Source organism: Microcaecilia unicolor, chromosome 3 (genome assembly GCF_901765095.1).
Source record: "Microcaecilia unicolor chromosome 3, aMicUni1.1, whole genome shotgun sequence".
In the NCBI taxonomy this organism is placed as follows: Eukaryota; Metazoa; Chordata; class Amphibia; order Gymnophiona; family Siphonopidae; genus Microcaecilia; species Microcaecilia unicolor.
In genome coordinates, this window is record NC_044033.1 from 30,564,398 (window position 1) to 30,580,531 (window position 16,134).

At 44.2% G+C, this 16,134-nt stretch overlaps 1 protein-coding gene across 3 annotated transcripts in view; it reads right to left on the minus strand.

Annotated features, from left to right (window-relative positions):
• The window catches only part of SRBD1 (S1 RNA binding domain 1), a 283,827-nt gene that overhangs the window by 241,240 nt on the left and 26,453 nt on the right, over positions 1–16,134 (minus strand). For all 3 annotated transcript variants that reach the window (XM_030195807.1, XM_030195808.1, XM_030195806.1), the window contains 3 exons: positions 11,114–11,251; positions 6,060–6,437; positions 3,025–3,191 (listed from right to left, as the gene is read on the minus strand). In XM_030195807.1, the coding sequence (XP_030051667.1) occupies positions 3,025–3,191; positions 6,060–6,437; positions 11,114–11,251 (683 nt within the window). The remainder of the gene's footprint in view (positions 1–3,024; positions 3,192–6,059; positions 6,438–11,113; positions 11,252–16,134) is intronic.

Consider the following 16,134-nt stretch of genomic DNA (forward strand, 5'->3'; position numbering starts at 1 on the left):
TGCTGGAAGCAGAATACTGGGCTGATGGACCATTGATCTGACCCAATATGGCTGTTCTTAAGTTCTTATTTGTTGCATTTGTATCCCACATTTTCCCACCTATTTGCAGGCTCAATGTGGCTTACATAGTACCGTGAGGCGATCGCCATTCTGGTATGACAGATACAGAGTGATATTATGGTATAGTAAAGTTCATGTGTAGCAGACACATTAGGGAATCAAAAGGAGGAAGAGTTAAGTTATGTCCATTTCGAGTATTAGTTTCGTTGTGTTGCAGGATTCAGGCATTTAAGTTGGATCGTTAGGGTATGCCTTTTTGAACAAGTTAGTTTTTAGTGATTTCCGGAAGTTTGGTAGGCCATACGTTGTTTTCACTGCATTTGGTAATGAGTTCCACAGTTGCGTGCTTATAGAGGAGAAGCTGGATGCATAGGTTGATTTGTATTTGAGTCCTTTGCAGCTTGGGTGGTGAAGGTTTAGGTATGAGCGTGTTGATCTTGTTGTGTTTCTGGTTGGTAGGTCTATGAGGTTAATCATGTATCCCGGGGCTTCGCCGTAGATAATTTTATGAACCACAGTGCAGATTTTGAACACAATTAATTCTTTGATTGGGAGCCAGTGCAGTTTTTCTCGTAGGGGTTTGGCGCTTTCAAATCTCGTTTTTCCAAATATAAGCCTGGCTGCGGTGTTTTGAGCAGTTTGGAGTTTCTTTATGATTATTTCTTTGCATCCCACATAGATTCCATTACAGTAGTCTAGGTGGCTTAGTACCATTGATTGTACCAAGTTGCGAAATATTTCCTTTGGGAAGAAAGGTTTTACTCGTTTGAGTTTCCACATTGAGTGGAACATTTTCTGTGTTATAGATTTCACTTGGCTTTCTAGCGTGAGGTTTCGGTTGACTCCGAGAATTTTCAGGCTGTCTGAAATAGGAAGGGTGTAGTCTGGGGTGTTTATGTTAGTGGGTTTGTTCATGTTGTATTGGGATGAGAGGATGAGACCGTGTGTTTTTTCTGCGTTGAGTTTTAGTTGAAATGAATTCGCCCGTGAGTTTATGATGTTCAAGCTGAGTTTGATTTCATTGGTGATTTCTGTTAGATCATGTTTGTAAGGGGTGTATATCGTGACATCGTCCGCGTAACTGTAAAGGTTAAGGCCTTGGTTGGATAAGGATTTGGCTAGTGGGGTCATCATTAGGTTGAAAAGGATCGGTGATAGTGGTGATCCTTGGGGTACTCCACAGTCGGTTTTCCATGGTGATGATATGTTCGAATTTGATTTCACTTGATATGTTCTGGTGGTGAGGAAACCCTTGATCCAACTTAGTACATTTCCACCGATTCCGAAGTATTCTAGGATGTTTAGTAGTATTTTGTGGTTAACCATGTCGAACGCACTAGACATGTCGAATTGTAGGAGAAGTATGTTTTTGCCGGTTGCAATTTCTTGTTCGAATTTGGTTAGGAGAGTGATTAGTACTGTTTCAGTGCTGTGGTTGGAGCAAAATCCTGATTGTGATTCGTGTAATATTGAGAATCTGTTTATGTAGTCGGTAAGCTGTTTGGTTACCATGCTTTCCATCAGTTTGACTACCAGTGGGATAGATGCTACTGGGCGGTAGTTGGTGATTTCATTTGCTTTTTTCTTTGTATCTTTTGGTATTGGGGTGAGTAGGATGTAGCCATTTTCCTTAGGGAAGTGTTCATGTTAAAGAATGTAGTTTAGGTGAGATGGGAGGTCTGTTATGAAGCATAGCGGAGCGGATTTTATTAGGTAGCTGGGGCAGGTGTCCAATTTTACAGTGAGTCTTGGCGCATTTGTTGATCGCTGGGTGACTGTTTTAGTGTTGAGGAGACCAAAGTTTGTCCAGATTCGGTCCACTGGGTATTCACCGGGGATTGGGTCCAGACAGTCGATGAATTTATCAATTTCGGTGTTGTTCTGAGGTAAGGTGTTGCGTAGGTTTACAATTTTTTCCTTGAAGTATTTAGCAAGTTTGTCTGCAGATGGTGTCTAGTAATTTGTTCACGAGCTGATATAGTTTCTTCGTGTCTTTGTAGTCTGGTTCTATTTTGGTTTTGTAGTATGATCTTTTGGTTTGTCTTATTGCAAATTTGTATTTTGTTTTAGTTTGTTTCCGTGCGTTGAGTGTGTATACATCTTTTATTTTTTTCCACGTTCGTTCGAGTTTCCTAGTTTGTGTTTTTAGTTTTTTCAGTTCTTTGTTGTACCATGGTATCGGGTTATGCCTACGTGACATTGTTACATTTATGGACTAATTTTATGTTGCCTTTTTCTCCTACATGTGAATGGAACAGGACCCCTGACCTAATAGCTTTAATAAATTCTCTTTTCCTTTACCTGGAACTGCTGTGTGGCTCTGTCTTACCTGGACTCCGGGCCCACTCTCGTTTTATACAGCCTTGTGGTAATGTGAACTTTGACACCCTTAAAAAAAACAAAACTCTACCCTTCTGTGTATTGTGCAAGATCCCATGATACATACCACAAACAGTAATATTCACCTTTTATTACTTCAAATTACTGTAAACATTTCCATTGGAGAAGTTATTTCTCCATATTGTATTCTGATTATGAAGTACTTCAGATTTATCAGTTTAACAATAATATTTTCACATTTTTAAACTATCTTTGTTGTATCATTGCTCACCATTATAAAACCCTAACACAGCTATACTTGAATAAAGGACGATGATATATTCATACAACCCTGAATTAGGAGCCCACAATCAATCAACAGATTAATTACACACAAATGGGAAAAAAAATTACAAATAAAACTCATGCTGTATTTGAGAAGCTCATACCAAGAGGGAAAATAAAAAAACTATCAAAGGTTAGTGCAAAGTAAAATATCATCAATCATTACTGCAGCTACAAGCAAACAGCTAGTAGATGTCCCCAAGCAAAAATCCACAAAGAAAAATGGCAAAAAGACCAGCCAGTCCATAACACAGTCACACAAAGAAATGCAGTCTGTAGGAGACTGATGAAATTTCTCACCGTAGTTCCTCTAAAGTATGATGCACCTCTCGCAAAGCATCAGCATCCAAATTATTGATGAGTTCCTTACGATATCGGGCAATAAATGGAATTGTATTGTCGTCTTGAAAGAGCTGAATTAGATTTGAACAGACCCAAAGTTCGACATTTGTTCTCTCTGACAAAACCTGTAAAAGAAAACAAAATACCTGTTTGTACCATGTGTATAATGCATTAATTTAAACTCCAAATTTTTAGCATTCAAGGGCACAAACTGTTAAAATATACTCATACAAGGCTTGAAAAATTCCTCCAGGACTTATCTGTCAGGGATGAAATGCACTCACTTCACTGTATTCCCAACTCCCCAACACCTCCAACAATTTGAGGGATTTTTCTGGAGAGCAGAAGTACATGTCGGGTGCATTTCATTTCTTTCCTGGCGAGTGCACACCTCTTATCTCACTACCAAGCAGTTCCCACATCCCACAAACCTTTATTATTATTATTATTTTTTTTTATTTGTACCCCACGCTTTCCCACTCATGGCAGGCTCAATGCGGCTTAGGTACTTATTTGTACCTGGGGCAATGGAGGGTTAAGTGACTTGCCCAGAGCCACAAGGAGCTGCCTGTGCCTGAAGTGGGAATCGAACCCAGTTCCCCAGGACCAAAGTCCACCACTCTAACCACTAAGCCACTCCTCCCCTCTCCTCCTTTCCCACTCCAACAAACCCCTCATTCTCCTTCACTGTCAGCCCTAACCATCATTTTCCTCTATTTCCCTCTCTCACCTATTCCCTGCTCCCTCCTTCTACTGTCTTCATTCTCTACCTTTTCTCCTCCAACTCTCTCAATCTCTTTTTTTCTCACCACCACACCCCACCTACCTATCCCACCCCTAGTCTTCTCTGCTTTCTCCTCTCTCCCAAGGTCCCAATCAGGCTGAACACAAAATCTCCTCCTGAGATGACACCTTGACAGAAAACAGATCTTTCAAACCATGTCAATATAAGCTGGTGAACTCCCAAATAAGCAATTTGCACAAGGGGTGAGGTTATCAACGTGGGCACCTACTGAGACATTATTTTATCACTAACTCTGCTATTTTAGCACAGGTTCCATTTTATGCAATTTTACTAACAACTTGGGTTAACAGTAAAATAACATTTCTTAACAGCAGTCCACAATGAAAATTTCCCCCTTAATTAAAGAAAAAGTCTCTAGAAATCAAAATCGCTGCCATATATAATAAAAGTGAGCCAAGTGTAGGATAATCAAGCCATTGTGATATCACTGATGAGGTTGGCTCTTAAGCATTGTTAGAATGAGGCATTATGACATCACAATGTCAGCTCTGGTTACCAGAGGCTGAAACTCTTTCACACTAAGAGTTGAGGTTATCAACATGGGCTATTGTTAAGACCTGTTATTTTATCGCTAACTCGGCTATTTTAGCACAAGTCTTTTATTTATTTGACATGTGTTGTTTTGATGTTTGTTTTGACCTATGTATTTTTTATGTTACATGCTTAATTGTACTCCGCTTAGGTTTTTTTAGGCGGAATATAAATCAAATACATAAATAAATAAATTATATGCAATGAGACCCGATTACTAATAATTGAGGTTAACAATAAAATAACGTGTTAAAGGTAATCCACTACTACTAGTACTAATCATTTCTATAGCGCTACTAGACGTATGCAGCGCTGTACACTTGAACATGAAGAGACAGTCCCTGCTCGACAAAGCTTACAATCTAATTAGGACAGACAAACAGGACAGACAAGAGATAAGGGAATATTAAAGTGAGGATGACAAAATAAGGGTTCTGAACAAGTGAATAAGGGTTAGGAGTTAAAAGCAGCATCAAAAACGTGGGCTTTTAGCTTAGATTTGAAGGCGGCCAGAGATGGAGCTTGACGTACTGACTGAGGAAGTCTATTCCAGGCATATGGTGCAGCAAGATAAAAGGAACGGAGGCTGGAGTTAGCAGTTGAGGAGAAGGGTGCAGATGAGAGATTTACCCAGTGAACAGAGTTCCCTGGGAGGAATGTAGGGAGAGATGAGAGCGGAGAGGTACTGAGAAGCTGCAGAGTGAATGCACTTATAAGAGGAGTTTGAACTGTATGCGAAAACGGATAGGAAGCCAGTGAAGTGACTTGAGGAGAGGACTAATATGAGCATAACGACACTGGCGGAATATTAGTCGTGCAGCAGAATTTTGAACAGATTGAAGAGGAGAGAGGTGGCTAAGTGGAAGACCTGTAAGAAGCAAGTTGCAATAGTATAAGCGAGAGGTGATAAGAGTGTGCATGAGGGTTCTGGTAGTGTGCTCAGAAAGGAAAGGGTGAATTTTGGTGATATTATAGAGAAAGAAACGACAGGTTTTAGCAGTCTGTGCAGAGAAGGAGAGGGAGGAGTCGAAGATGACCCCCAAGGTTACGAGCTGATGAGACAGGAAAGGATGAGAGTGTTATCCACAGAAATAGAGAATGGGGGAGGAGGAGAGGTTGGTTTAGGGGGAAAGATAAGGACCTGCAGTGGGAATCAAACCCAGTTCCCCAGGATCAAAGTCCACTGCACTAACCACAGACCTGGAAGCAGAAAGCAGGAAGAAGCTTGCTGGCGCTGCCCCCCCCCCCCCCTTGGAGGCTGGGCTTGGGGAATTTTGCCTCCCCCCTCTCGGAAGCCCTGGAGATCTTTACAACATAGGGGCTAATGTCCTGCTACCCAACCTTTGTAAGAAGACAATCATTTTGCAACCATTGGCAAAGCAGCAGGTCTAAAACACCCACTAGAAAAACTACAAAAAAAACAAAAACTAAGAAATACGAGCTCAGTCCAGATCCAGAAACCTGGACCACTAATATGTAAATAAAAGTCAACTACAGTACATTTAATAGTACTATAAAAATTATACATAGTAGAAAGTATGGTTTTCCAAAATATCTACCGCCATAAAATGGAGCTACCAGATCAGCATCCTTGTTTCTGCTTTAACAAACGTAAGCTTATTTCTTGTATGTTAATATAACCATGCATAGCTCCTACCTGTGCCAAGTCCCAGTTCATCTGACATTCCCCAAGAATTGTGTTGCTTTTCACGTTACGCTTTACTGGCTTCCCTTGAGGACACGATTTAGATTTCATCTTTTTTAGGGGTGGCTCACCAAAGGTAAAATCATCCTCAAGCTCTTCATCCTTCACATCCATTTCTTCTTGTTGGGTACTTGTAGAAGGCAATTCATCACTGTTCAGGCTTTTCCTTTCTTTCTTCACTTGAACAGCTTTCTGTTTTCTTTGCCTCGGAGTTGTTGGCTTTTTAATAGGTTTCTTTTTTAAGCCACTTTCCTGCTTGATTTTCACATCTTTCAATTCACCCGGAATGTCTTGCATGCCTTCTTTGTCAGAAATAACTATAGAAAGTCGCTACAAAATAATCAAAATTAGAGATGTTAATCATCAGAACAAGACTGTACTACTTATGACCTGCGACGTTAAGTCTTGAGTTTCTATTTATTGAAAACTTTAGGGCGGGGAAAAGTAAATCATCTAGCTGTCTCTGAAAGTTAAGTACTAATTTTCACCACCTGAACATATGAACATCCAGCCAACGCATCCTTGTCCCACTGTTCCAGACAGTATACTGACAACAGAATTGTGTAAATACATCAAAGCATAGCATGATGGCTAAATGATTGTCCCATTTATTAGAAACAAAGCAATGAACAGAGGAGGCAGATACAAATGGAAAAGACAGGCTCCCATCACCCTAAGCAAAGACATGGAAAGATGAGGCGACGGTGATAGTCCTTCCATAGACAGAAAGGTGAATTCCACATCACTACATACATAAAGGAACACATCTAGAGGGTAAGTTTATAAACCTTTTTCATGTGTAGAAAACGACTTATAAAATTAGGTCATGCCTAAAAGAATGCATGGTACAACTAAGAGTGGATTTCAAGAGAGCCATCTTTGAGGGAGGAGTTTGTGCAGAACATGGATGTAGTCATGTTTTACATGCTAAATATACCTGCTCCTAGGGAGGTTCCCCTGGAAAGCTATATCCATTGAGTATGCATATTCACCCACGGTTCACTATAGAATGTCACCTTGTGTGAGGGAGCAAGTCAGACAGTGGGTCACCGAATCAGTCAATGCAACAGTCAGCCAGGAAGTCAGTGATTCAATCAATCAGTGAGCAAGACATGGAGTCACTGAGTCAGTCAATAACTGAGTAAGTAACTTAGTTTCTCAGTTAGCGAGTTAGTGAGTCAGACAGTGAGTCAATGAGCAAGTCAGAAAGTCAGTCATAAAAGAAAAATGACACCCTCCCGCCCTCTTTCTGTCCCAATAAAAAATGATTTAATCGGCCTATGGCACCCCCTGCCCCCGGTCAGCAAATCAGTCAGAGAGAGAGAGAGTCAGTGAGTCAATGGGTGAGTGAGACTCAGTCAGTCAATCAGAGAGTAGTTAAGTCCATTAGTAAATCAGTCACTCAGCGAGTCAGTCAATTAATTACAGTAAGTCAGCGAGTCTGTGAATGAATTAGTGAGCCATTCAGGTATCTCCCCAATGCTCAACACTAATGGTATGCAAAAGGTATGCATGCTGTGAGACTAAAAGTAAAGGGGAGGCATGTGCCTGGCGCATACACAGAAGAGTTTTGCAGTAAGCACAACAGCTCTTGTGCGCATGCCCAGGCAAACCAGGAAGTGATGCACACATCAGCACCGCTCTTATGCGCCTTTAAATATGAGCTTTTCAAGTTTTGAAAGGCTTATATTTAAGTGCACAAAAACAGGCACCAACGTGAGTTTTCACTTTCGGGTGTGCTCAGACCTGCACACATTTGTTTTTCACTCCCAACTTGCATGGGCTTCCTTCCTCTTTTGAAGTAAATCAAAACAGACACAGATTTTAAGCTGAAAATAAATTAGAAATCTACTCTTCAGACGTCCCGCCAGTTCTGAGTGGTAAGAGCAGGATTTGTTTGTGCGCTGTTCTCTCCCAGCGCTGTTCTGAGCATTGGGAGGGAATAGCAAAAGACCTCATTTGAATCCATTTGCGCATTTAAATACAATTTGCGCAAATCTTTGGCATGGCTATTGCTTCCTGCCCTGCAGCCCGCTGAACATTTTCTGCCGATTAACACTGGTGCTACTCCATTGCTAATCGGCTCTAGCACCGGCGTTAGGTTCTGAGCATCAGCCTATAAATGAGTCAGCGTATGAGTGTTGAGTCAGTCAGTAAATCAGTGAGTGAGTCAATAAGTCAGTCACACAGTGAGTCAGTGTATCAGTCAGTCAGTAAATAAGTCAGTCAGTAAGTCATTCCATCCAGGAGTCATTCAGTCAATGAGTTAGTGAGCCACTCACGGAGTCAGTCAGATACTACTACTACTAACTTCTATAGCGCTACTAGATGTATGCAGCGCTGTACACATTCAGCAGTAGATTCTATATACGGTACCTGAAAAATCCATACAGGAAAAATTACGACTAGGCGCATTCTCTGAATTATGCCTAAATTTTATAGAATAGGCTTAAATTTCTGTGTGATATATAGAATACACTGACCGCCTCTCCACAAGACCAAATTCAGTCGCGACCATTTATGTCAAGTAAAACCTGGTGTAAATGCCAGCGACTAAATTACGCATGGAGGTATATTCTGTAACCATGCGTGTACTTTTTCGGAGCACCCATGACACACCCATTTCCCTGTGCATAGCCATTCCCCTTTTTGTATGTGCACGTTAGAATTTAGGCGCAATGAGTAACAGAATACATTTAGTGCACGCAAGTTCTAATTATTGCTAATTAATGCTTATAATTGCTTGTTAAGCACTGGCACTGTTATCAACGCTGATTAGCTTGTTAAGCCAATTAAGTTATGCACATTGTTATAGAATACACTTGGATTTCAGCACAGAATGTTGGGCGCGCTATATAGAATCCCAGGGAAAATGCAGGTACTTTCTCTGTCCCCAGTGGGCTCACAATCTAAGTTTTTTTGTACCTGGGGCAATGGACGATTAAGTGACTTGCCCCGGATCACAAGGAGCTGCAGTGGGAATAGAACCCAAGAACTCAGTCCACTGCACTAACCATTAGGCTACTCGTCCACAGATAGTGAGCCAGTGAATCCAGTGAGTCAAGTAAATCAATGATTCAGGTAGTGAATCAGCCAGCCAAGTCAGCCTGAGACAGTGAGTTAGTCTGTGAATGAGCTAGTGAGGCAGTCAGTCAACCACTGAATGAGTCAATAAGTGAATACGTGACTCAGTCAGTGAGTGGATGAGTCACTGAGTCAGTCAGGCAATCAATCACTGAGTTAAGTGAGTCAGGGAGAGAGAATGAGTTAGGAGTGAGTCACTGAGTCAGTCAGGCATTGAGAGAGTGAATCGGTCAGTCAGTCAATTAGTCACTAAGTCAGTGAGTGAGTCAGTGAATCAGTCAGTCAGTCAGGAAAGAAAAATTGTCCAAGCCATGACACCCTCCCACCCTCCACCTGTCCCAATAAAAAATGAATTTTCAAGCCTATGGCACCCCACTGCCCCCAGAGTCAGTCAATCAGGAATGAAGAAAAAACAAACAAACGAAAAAAAAAAAAACAAAAAACTCTTGGAGCCATGCCTCCCTTCCTCCTGTCCCAATAAAAAATTATTTTTCAAGCCTATGGTACTCTCCTACCCCTAGGATTTATATTGTTTATAAACTGACCTTATAGCCCCTTCTCTCCCGCCTACCCACCCAAAAAAAATATATAATAATGTACATAGCTGTTGGTGAAAAGGACCACCCTTCCTCTCCCCAAACAGAAAAGAAATCCAACCATCCCATCCCCTACACAGAAAAACAAGTGGGGTGCCAAATCTTCCCCTCCCCCAAACTTCCTAAGGAGCAGGCTAGCAGTCTAGTGGTTAAAGCAGCAGGCTGAGAACCAAGGAAGCCAAGGTTCAAAACCTGCTTCTCTGACTGATGCTCCTGGTTATCTTAAACAACTCTCTTTACCCTCCATTACTTCAGGTAGAAATTTAGGGGGCAGTTAACTAAAATGTGGTAGGTTTTTGCACTTCTCAGGTTAGCAGCCAAAACTAACATGTACTAAGTGACATACAGTACATTAATTGTTGGATGTGTGGATTCAGCATTTACCCTGATGTTTTCACACAAACAACTTCCCTATCATGAGTTACTGTCAAGCGTGATTAGCTCTGGCATTGGCACAATGAAGGTTTCCAGACTGCACCAGCCCTTATACCGGTGATATCAATGGAAGCAATCAGTTTTTCTACCTCCATCTGCTATTCATCTGAACTGGTCTGAAAGATGAAAAGGATTCTAATTTGTTGGCGGGTATGCCCTTATATGGTTGGATGACCTCTTAGCAGTAGCAGCATGAAATTACCACTAAGGGTTAATAAATACCATTTTGGTGCCAGAACCTGGTGAGGCAGGCGCAGAGGGGCACTGTTCCTGACCTGTCCCACTAGCCCACCAGAGATGACCCTCAGCTAAGTCCCCAACGATTCTCAGGTAGTTGGGGTGGATGGGGAGAAGGATAGCTTGATGTCAGGGGAGGGGCTTTCAAAGGAGGGAGGGGCTAAATGTAAATTTGAATTTCAGGTGTGAGGAGATTCAGGAGGATCAGATCTGCGGGATGGGGATCAATCTTATGGGAGAGGGGCAGATCTTGTGGGTGGAGCAGAACAAAGCATTGGCTGCCATAGAAGCTTCACTGCTTTTATTGAGGCAGCCGCACTACAGGACTGCTGACAGCACAGCTGCACTATAGGCAGCTCTGACAGTGTGTGGGTCATTACTGCGTGCTATGTCACAGCAGGTCACTCTTCTGCTCCACCCCGACACACCCACACAATGCCCATTCCTACATTAAACAGCTAGCGTGGGCTTTTTTTTTCCTGCGCTGGCTGGTTTTAACTCACCTACTATAATGTAAACTTATGCTCCCTGCTTAACACAGCTTAGTAAAAGGGCCCCTAAATATTTTATTATATTGTGTAACATTTAATTGCTAAGTATTTTGGGATTATAAGAATCAGTATGGTGTTTAAGCATTGACAGAAGTTTTATTACCTCCTGTTTGATCATTTGTTCTGTGCTTGGTTTGGCCATGGTGTCTTCATAGGTGCAGGCATTTTCAGAAGCAGGATATTCTGAATATGGGAACTCTTCATTATTATTTGGCATTAAATTATCAGTTTTCGGAACTGCCTATTACAAAAACAGTAAGCAATGTTAAAATATACCATTTGAAATTAATTTTAAGTGAGCACACAAGAATGCTATTCCAAGGACACAACAGAAAAATGACGATTATTTCAACTCCGAACTCATTACCTAATATTTTTACCAGTGAATTTAGCAGTAATGTCGCATGCCAGATGAGCAGCACCAAAAACTGAACTCCTACATTTATTTGTGAAGCCGCATTCAAATGTTCCCCATACTTCACAACCAATGTACTACAATAGCATCCTGAAATTTAAGATGTTAATTCATTTTTCGATATCTTAGATAGTTTATATGGTGTCCACATAGCTCTATGTAATATATAAAATGACGATTGTGTAAGAGCTGATGATTTTGACGATTTATATAGAGATGACCAAATTTCTTCCCATTGATCTTCTGATAGTTGAGAGTTGATTTCTCTATTCCAAATGTTAATTTTTCATCAACATATGACATTCCAAAATTTCAGTTTTTACCAACTATAGTTTTCCGGCATGAACATAACCCATACCCTGTCATATCAGTCAGAGATCTAAAAACATCAGTAAACAAGACAGGGTACATAGGTGGGTAAACTGGGTTTCTGCCAAGAGTGTCAAACCAGGAGGGTACTAGTAGAAGGAGGTAAGGGGGTGAGCTGTGCCCCATCCAGGCCCTTTCAATATTCTCCAACCTCCCCCGGGTGTAGCCATGTGCTCAATGATTTGGCCAACACCTATCCAACATGCCTCCAACAGAGGGCTGGGCCATGGGATCCATAAGATCAGCCAGAGGAGGGAGATGCCAATTGTTCTCTGGTGACGACCCTTATGATACAAGATCCACATCCATATTTGTCTTAATGCACAAAAATATTTCAAAAGAAAAAAAAATATTACCCTTTAAATACTTTTAAATCAAACTGAAAGATTTTGGTCAAGGGCGGTTGCCATTTTTCGTAGTGTTTCAACAGCTCTCTGATGCCTCTACCATGCACTTGATAAAATGCTGAATATGCAAGAGACATTCACTCAGGGGCCCTTTTAGTAAAGGGTTGCCATGCGGCAAGCCACAACTACTGCTGGCACAGTGCAGGTGCCGGCAGTAGTTCCACCCCCAGAACGCGCCATTTCTGGCGAAAGCAGAAAATATTGAAAAATATTTCCGCAGGGGGTTACCCAGCAGTAATCAGGCAGCGCCGCGCACTGCCCGGTTACTGCCTGATTAGCACGGGAGCCCTTACCGCCCCACCTCAATGGGTAGTGGTTAAGTGCTCCCCCCCCCCCTCCCCCAAAATGGTTGCATGGTAAGTGCGAAGTTTCCAAACAGCCATTTCATTTTTGGCTATTTTCACCAGCTGCAGTAAAAGTGGTCCTGGTGAGCAGCAAAATGGCCGCCACCACTAGCTCAGGGCCCCTTGTACCACAGCTCAGTAAAAAGGCCCCTCAATCTGTCTACTAATACTTCTGGAACTGATTTATGCCAAAGACTCTGGTACCTTACCTGTTTGACATAGTAACTACGGTGAAATTAGGCCTTACCTGCTAATTTTCTTTCCTCTAGACCCTCCAGACCGGTCAAGACGCTTGGGTTATGCATGCCTACCAGCAGAGGGAGACTGAGAACACTAACTTCAAACTGAGTACATATAACCTGTGCTAGCCCTCTATCTCCAGTATACACTTAGCAAAGCAGAGAAAACAAATCCCTGGAATAGTAACTCTGAAAACTAATAGAACCCCTGTACCTGGAAAACTAATAGTCAAACACCAACAGTGTGCTTAAACAGATGAAACGCCCAGGCGTCCCACTCTGCAGAATATTAGAGTCAAAGAAAGTTCTCCGACCATACTGAATATAAAATGAACAGACATAGCAGAACACGGCTCAAAATACTTCTGATAATTGACACGGCTGAAAAATACTTCTGATAAGAAACAGGGCGGGCTCTTGACCGGTCTGGAGGGTCTAGAGGAAAGAAAATTAGCAGGTAAGGCCTAATTTCACCTTCCTCAGCAACCCTCCAGACCGGTCAAGACGCTTGGGAAGTACCAAAGCAGTAGACACATTAAGGGTGGGACCCACGAAAAGCAGAAGACAACACAGCCGCTCCAAACCGAGCATCCTCTTTTGCCTGCACATCAATTCTATAATGCTTTACAAAAGAATGAATGGACGACCACGCCGCCGCCTTGCAAATGTCCTGCGGAGGAATAAAACTGCTTTCCGCCCAAGAAGCGGCTACCCCCCGAGTAGAGTGTGCCTTCAATACCGAGGGAACTGTCCGACGCCTCAACAAATACGCCGAGGCAATAGTCTCCTTCAACCATCTAGCCAGAGTAGCCTTGGAAGCCGCTTCCCCCTTTCTGGGACCTCCAAACAAAATGAACAACCGATCCGACGCTCGGAAATCCTGCGTTCTGCTCAAATACGACCGCAAGATGCGTCGAACATCCAACTTAGCCAAACGACGTTGAGAGAGATCACCCGACCTATCCCCCAACACTGGTAACGAGATCACCTGATTCACATGAAAGGAGGATACCACCTTAGGGACAAATGAAGGAACTGTCCGCAAAGTCACTTTCTCCTTAGCCAAGGAGAGAAAAGGCTCTCTACAAGACAAAGCCTGTAGCTCCGAAATTCTACGCGCCGAAGTAATGGCCACCAGAAACACTGTCTTTAAAGTAAGATCTTTACACGAGATGGAAGCCAACGGTTCAAACGGAGGGCCTACCAGAGCCTCCAAGACCAAATTCAAATCCCAAGGCGGCACCGTCGGCCGACGAGGCGGATGAAGCAACTTGACAGCTTTCAAGAACCGCCCCACGTCCGGCGAAGCCGCCAAGGAAATTCCCTGAATCTTTCCACGGAAACAAGACAACGCTGAAACCTGCACTTTCAGGGAAGAGAGCGAGAGCCCCCTGTCAAGACCATCCTGCAGGAACTCCAAAACTTCCGCGATCGACACGCGTAGAGGGACATAATCCCGCTCTTGACACCAGTTCTCAAAAATGCGCCACACCCGCACATAAGCCAAAGAAGTAGACCTCTTACGAGAACGCAACATGGTATCAATTACCCTGGCTGAAAAACCTTTCTTCCTTAATCTGAGCCTCTCAAGAGCCAGGCCGTAAGCGAGAATGGAGCCGGGTCGGCCATCTCGATCGGCCCCTGAACCAATCTCACCCTGGGCCCCAACGGCATCGGAGCCTGCACTAATAACCGAACTAGGTCTCCGTACCACGGACGTCGAGGCCAATTGGGCGCAATCAGAACCACTAGACCTGCATGGCGCCCGATCCGCTGCACCACGCGGCCCACCAGCGGCCATGGCGGAAATACATAGAGCAACTGTTGAGTCGGCCACGGGAGCACTAACGCGTCGATGCCCTCGGCCCGAGAATCTCTTCGACGACTGAAGAAGCGAGGAACCTGAGCGTTGTCGGCCGATGCCATGAGATCCAGCCCCGGCCGACCCCATTCCAACACCAGTCGATTGAACACTGAGGGATGGAGGGACCACTCCCCGGGGTCTAACGTGTGTCTGCTTAGAAAATCCGCGCTCACGTTGTCCACCCCTGCCACGTGGCCCGCCGAGAGACCCTGAAGATGAGCTTCTGCCCAGAACATTAACTCCGCCGCCTCCACAGCTAACGCTTGGCTCTTCGTTCCCCCCTGCCGATTTACATATGCGACGGCCGTGGCATTGTCGGAAAGCACCCTGACTGCCTTGCCTACTAACAGGGTGTGAAAGGACCGAAGAGCCAAACGAATTGCTCGAGTCTCCAGGCGATTGATGGACCAAGATGCTTCCTCCAACGTCCAACGTCCTTGAGCTACCTGACCCAGGCAATGCGCTCCCCAGCCCGAGAGACTCGCATCCGTGGTCAGCACCGTCCAACTGGGAGTGTCCAGCGGCATGCCCTTCGCTAGATTCGGAGCGTGGAGCCACCAGCGAAGGCTGCGAAGGGCAACCCTCGGCAGAGGGAAACTCTCCTCCAGGTCCTGAGACTGAGGAGACCAACGAGTCAACAAAGCTCTCTGTAATTCTCTCATATGGGCCCTGGCCCAAGGGACCACCTCTATTGTTGCTGCCATCAGACCCAACACCTGCAGATACGCCCGAGCCGAAGGCGCTCTCTGCGCTCGGAGCCGCCGGATCTGCCCCTGTAGCTTGGAGATGCGAGAAGCTGTCAAGAACACCCGGCCCTTCTTCGTGTCGAAGCGAACTCCCAGATACTCCAGAGACTGGGAAGGCACCAGGTGACACTTTGCCAGATTGACCACCCAACCGAGCGACTGTAAGAAGGTCACCACACGACCGGTAGCCTCCTCGCTCTCTGACCTTGATTTGGCCCGAATCAACCAGTCGTCCAGATACGGATGAACCAAAATGCCCTGCAAGCGCAGCGCCGCCGCCACCACCACCATCACCTTGGAGAAGGTGCGAGGCGCAGTCGCCAGGCCGAAAGGCAGCGCACAAAACTGAAAATGCCTCCCTAAGACCACAAAGCGAAGAAAACGCTGGTGCGCCTCTAGAATGGGAATGTGTAAGTAAGCCTCTGTCAGATCTAGAGACGTCAGAAACTCTCCTTCTTGCACCGCTACAATAACTGAGCGTAACGTCTCCATCCGAAAGGAGGGAACCTTTAGGGCCGCATTGACCTTCTTGAGGTCTAAAATGGGCCGGAAGGCCCCCTCTTCCTTCTTGGGCACCACGAAGTAAATGGAGTAACAGCCCGTACCTCTAACCTGGGAACAGGCACCACCGCCCCTAACCCGATTAGACGCGACAGAGTGGCCCGTACTGCTCTTGCCTTGCATCTTGAATGACAGGGAGACACGAGAAAGAAGTCGGAGAGGGGACTGTCGAATTCTAG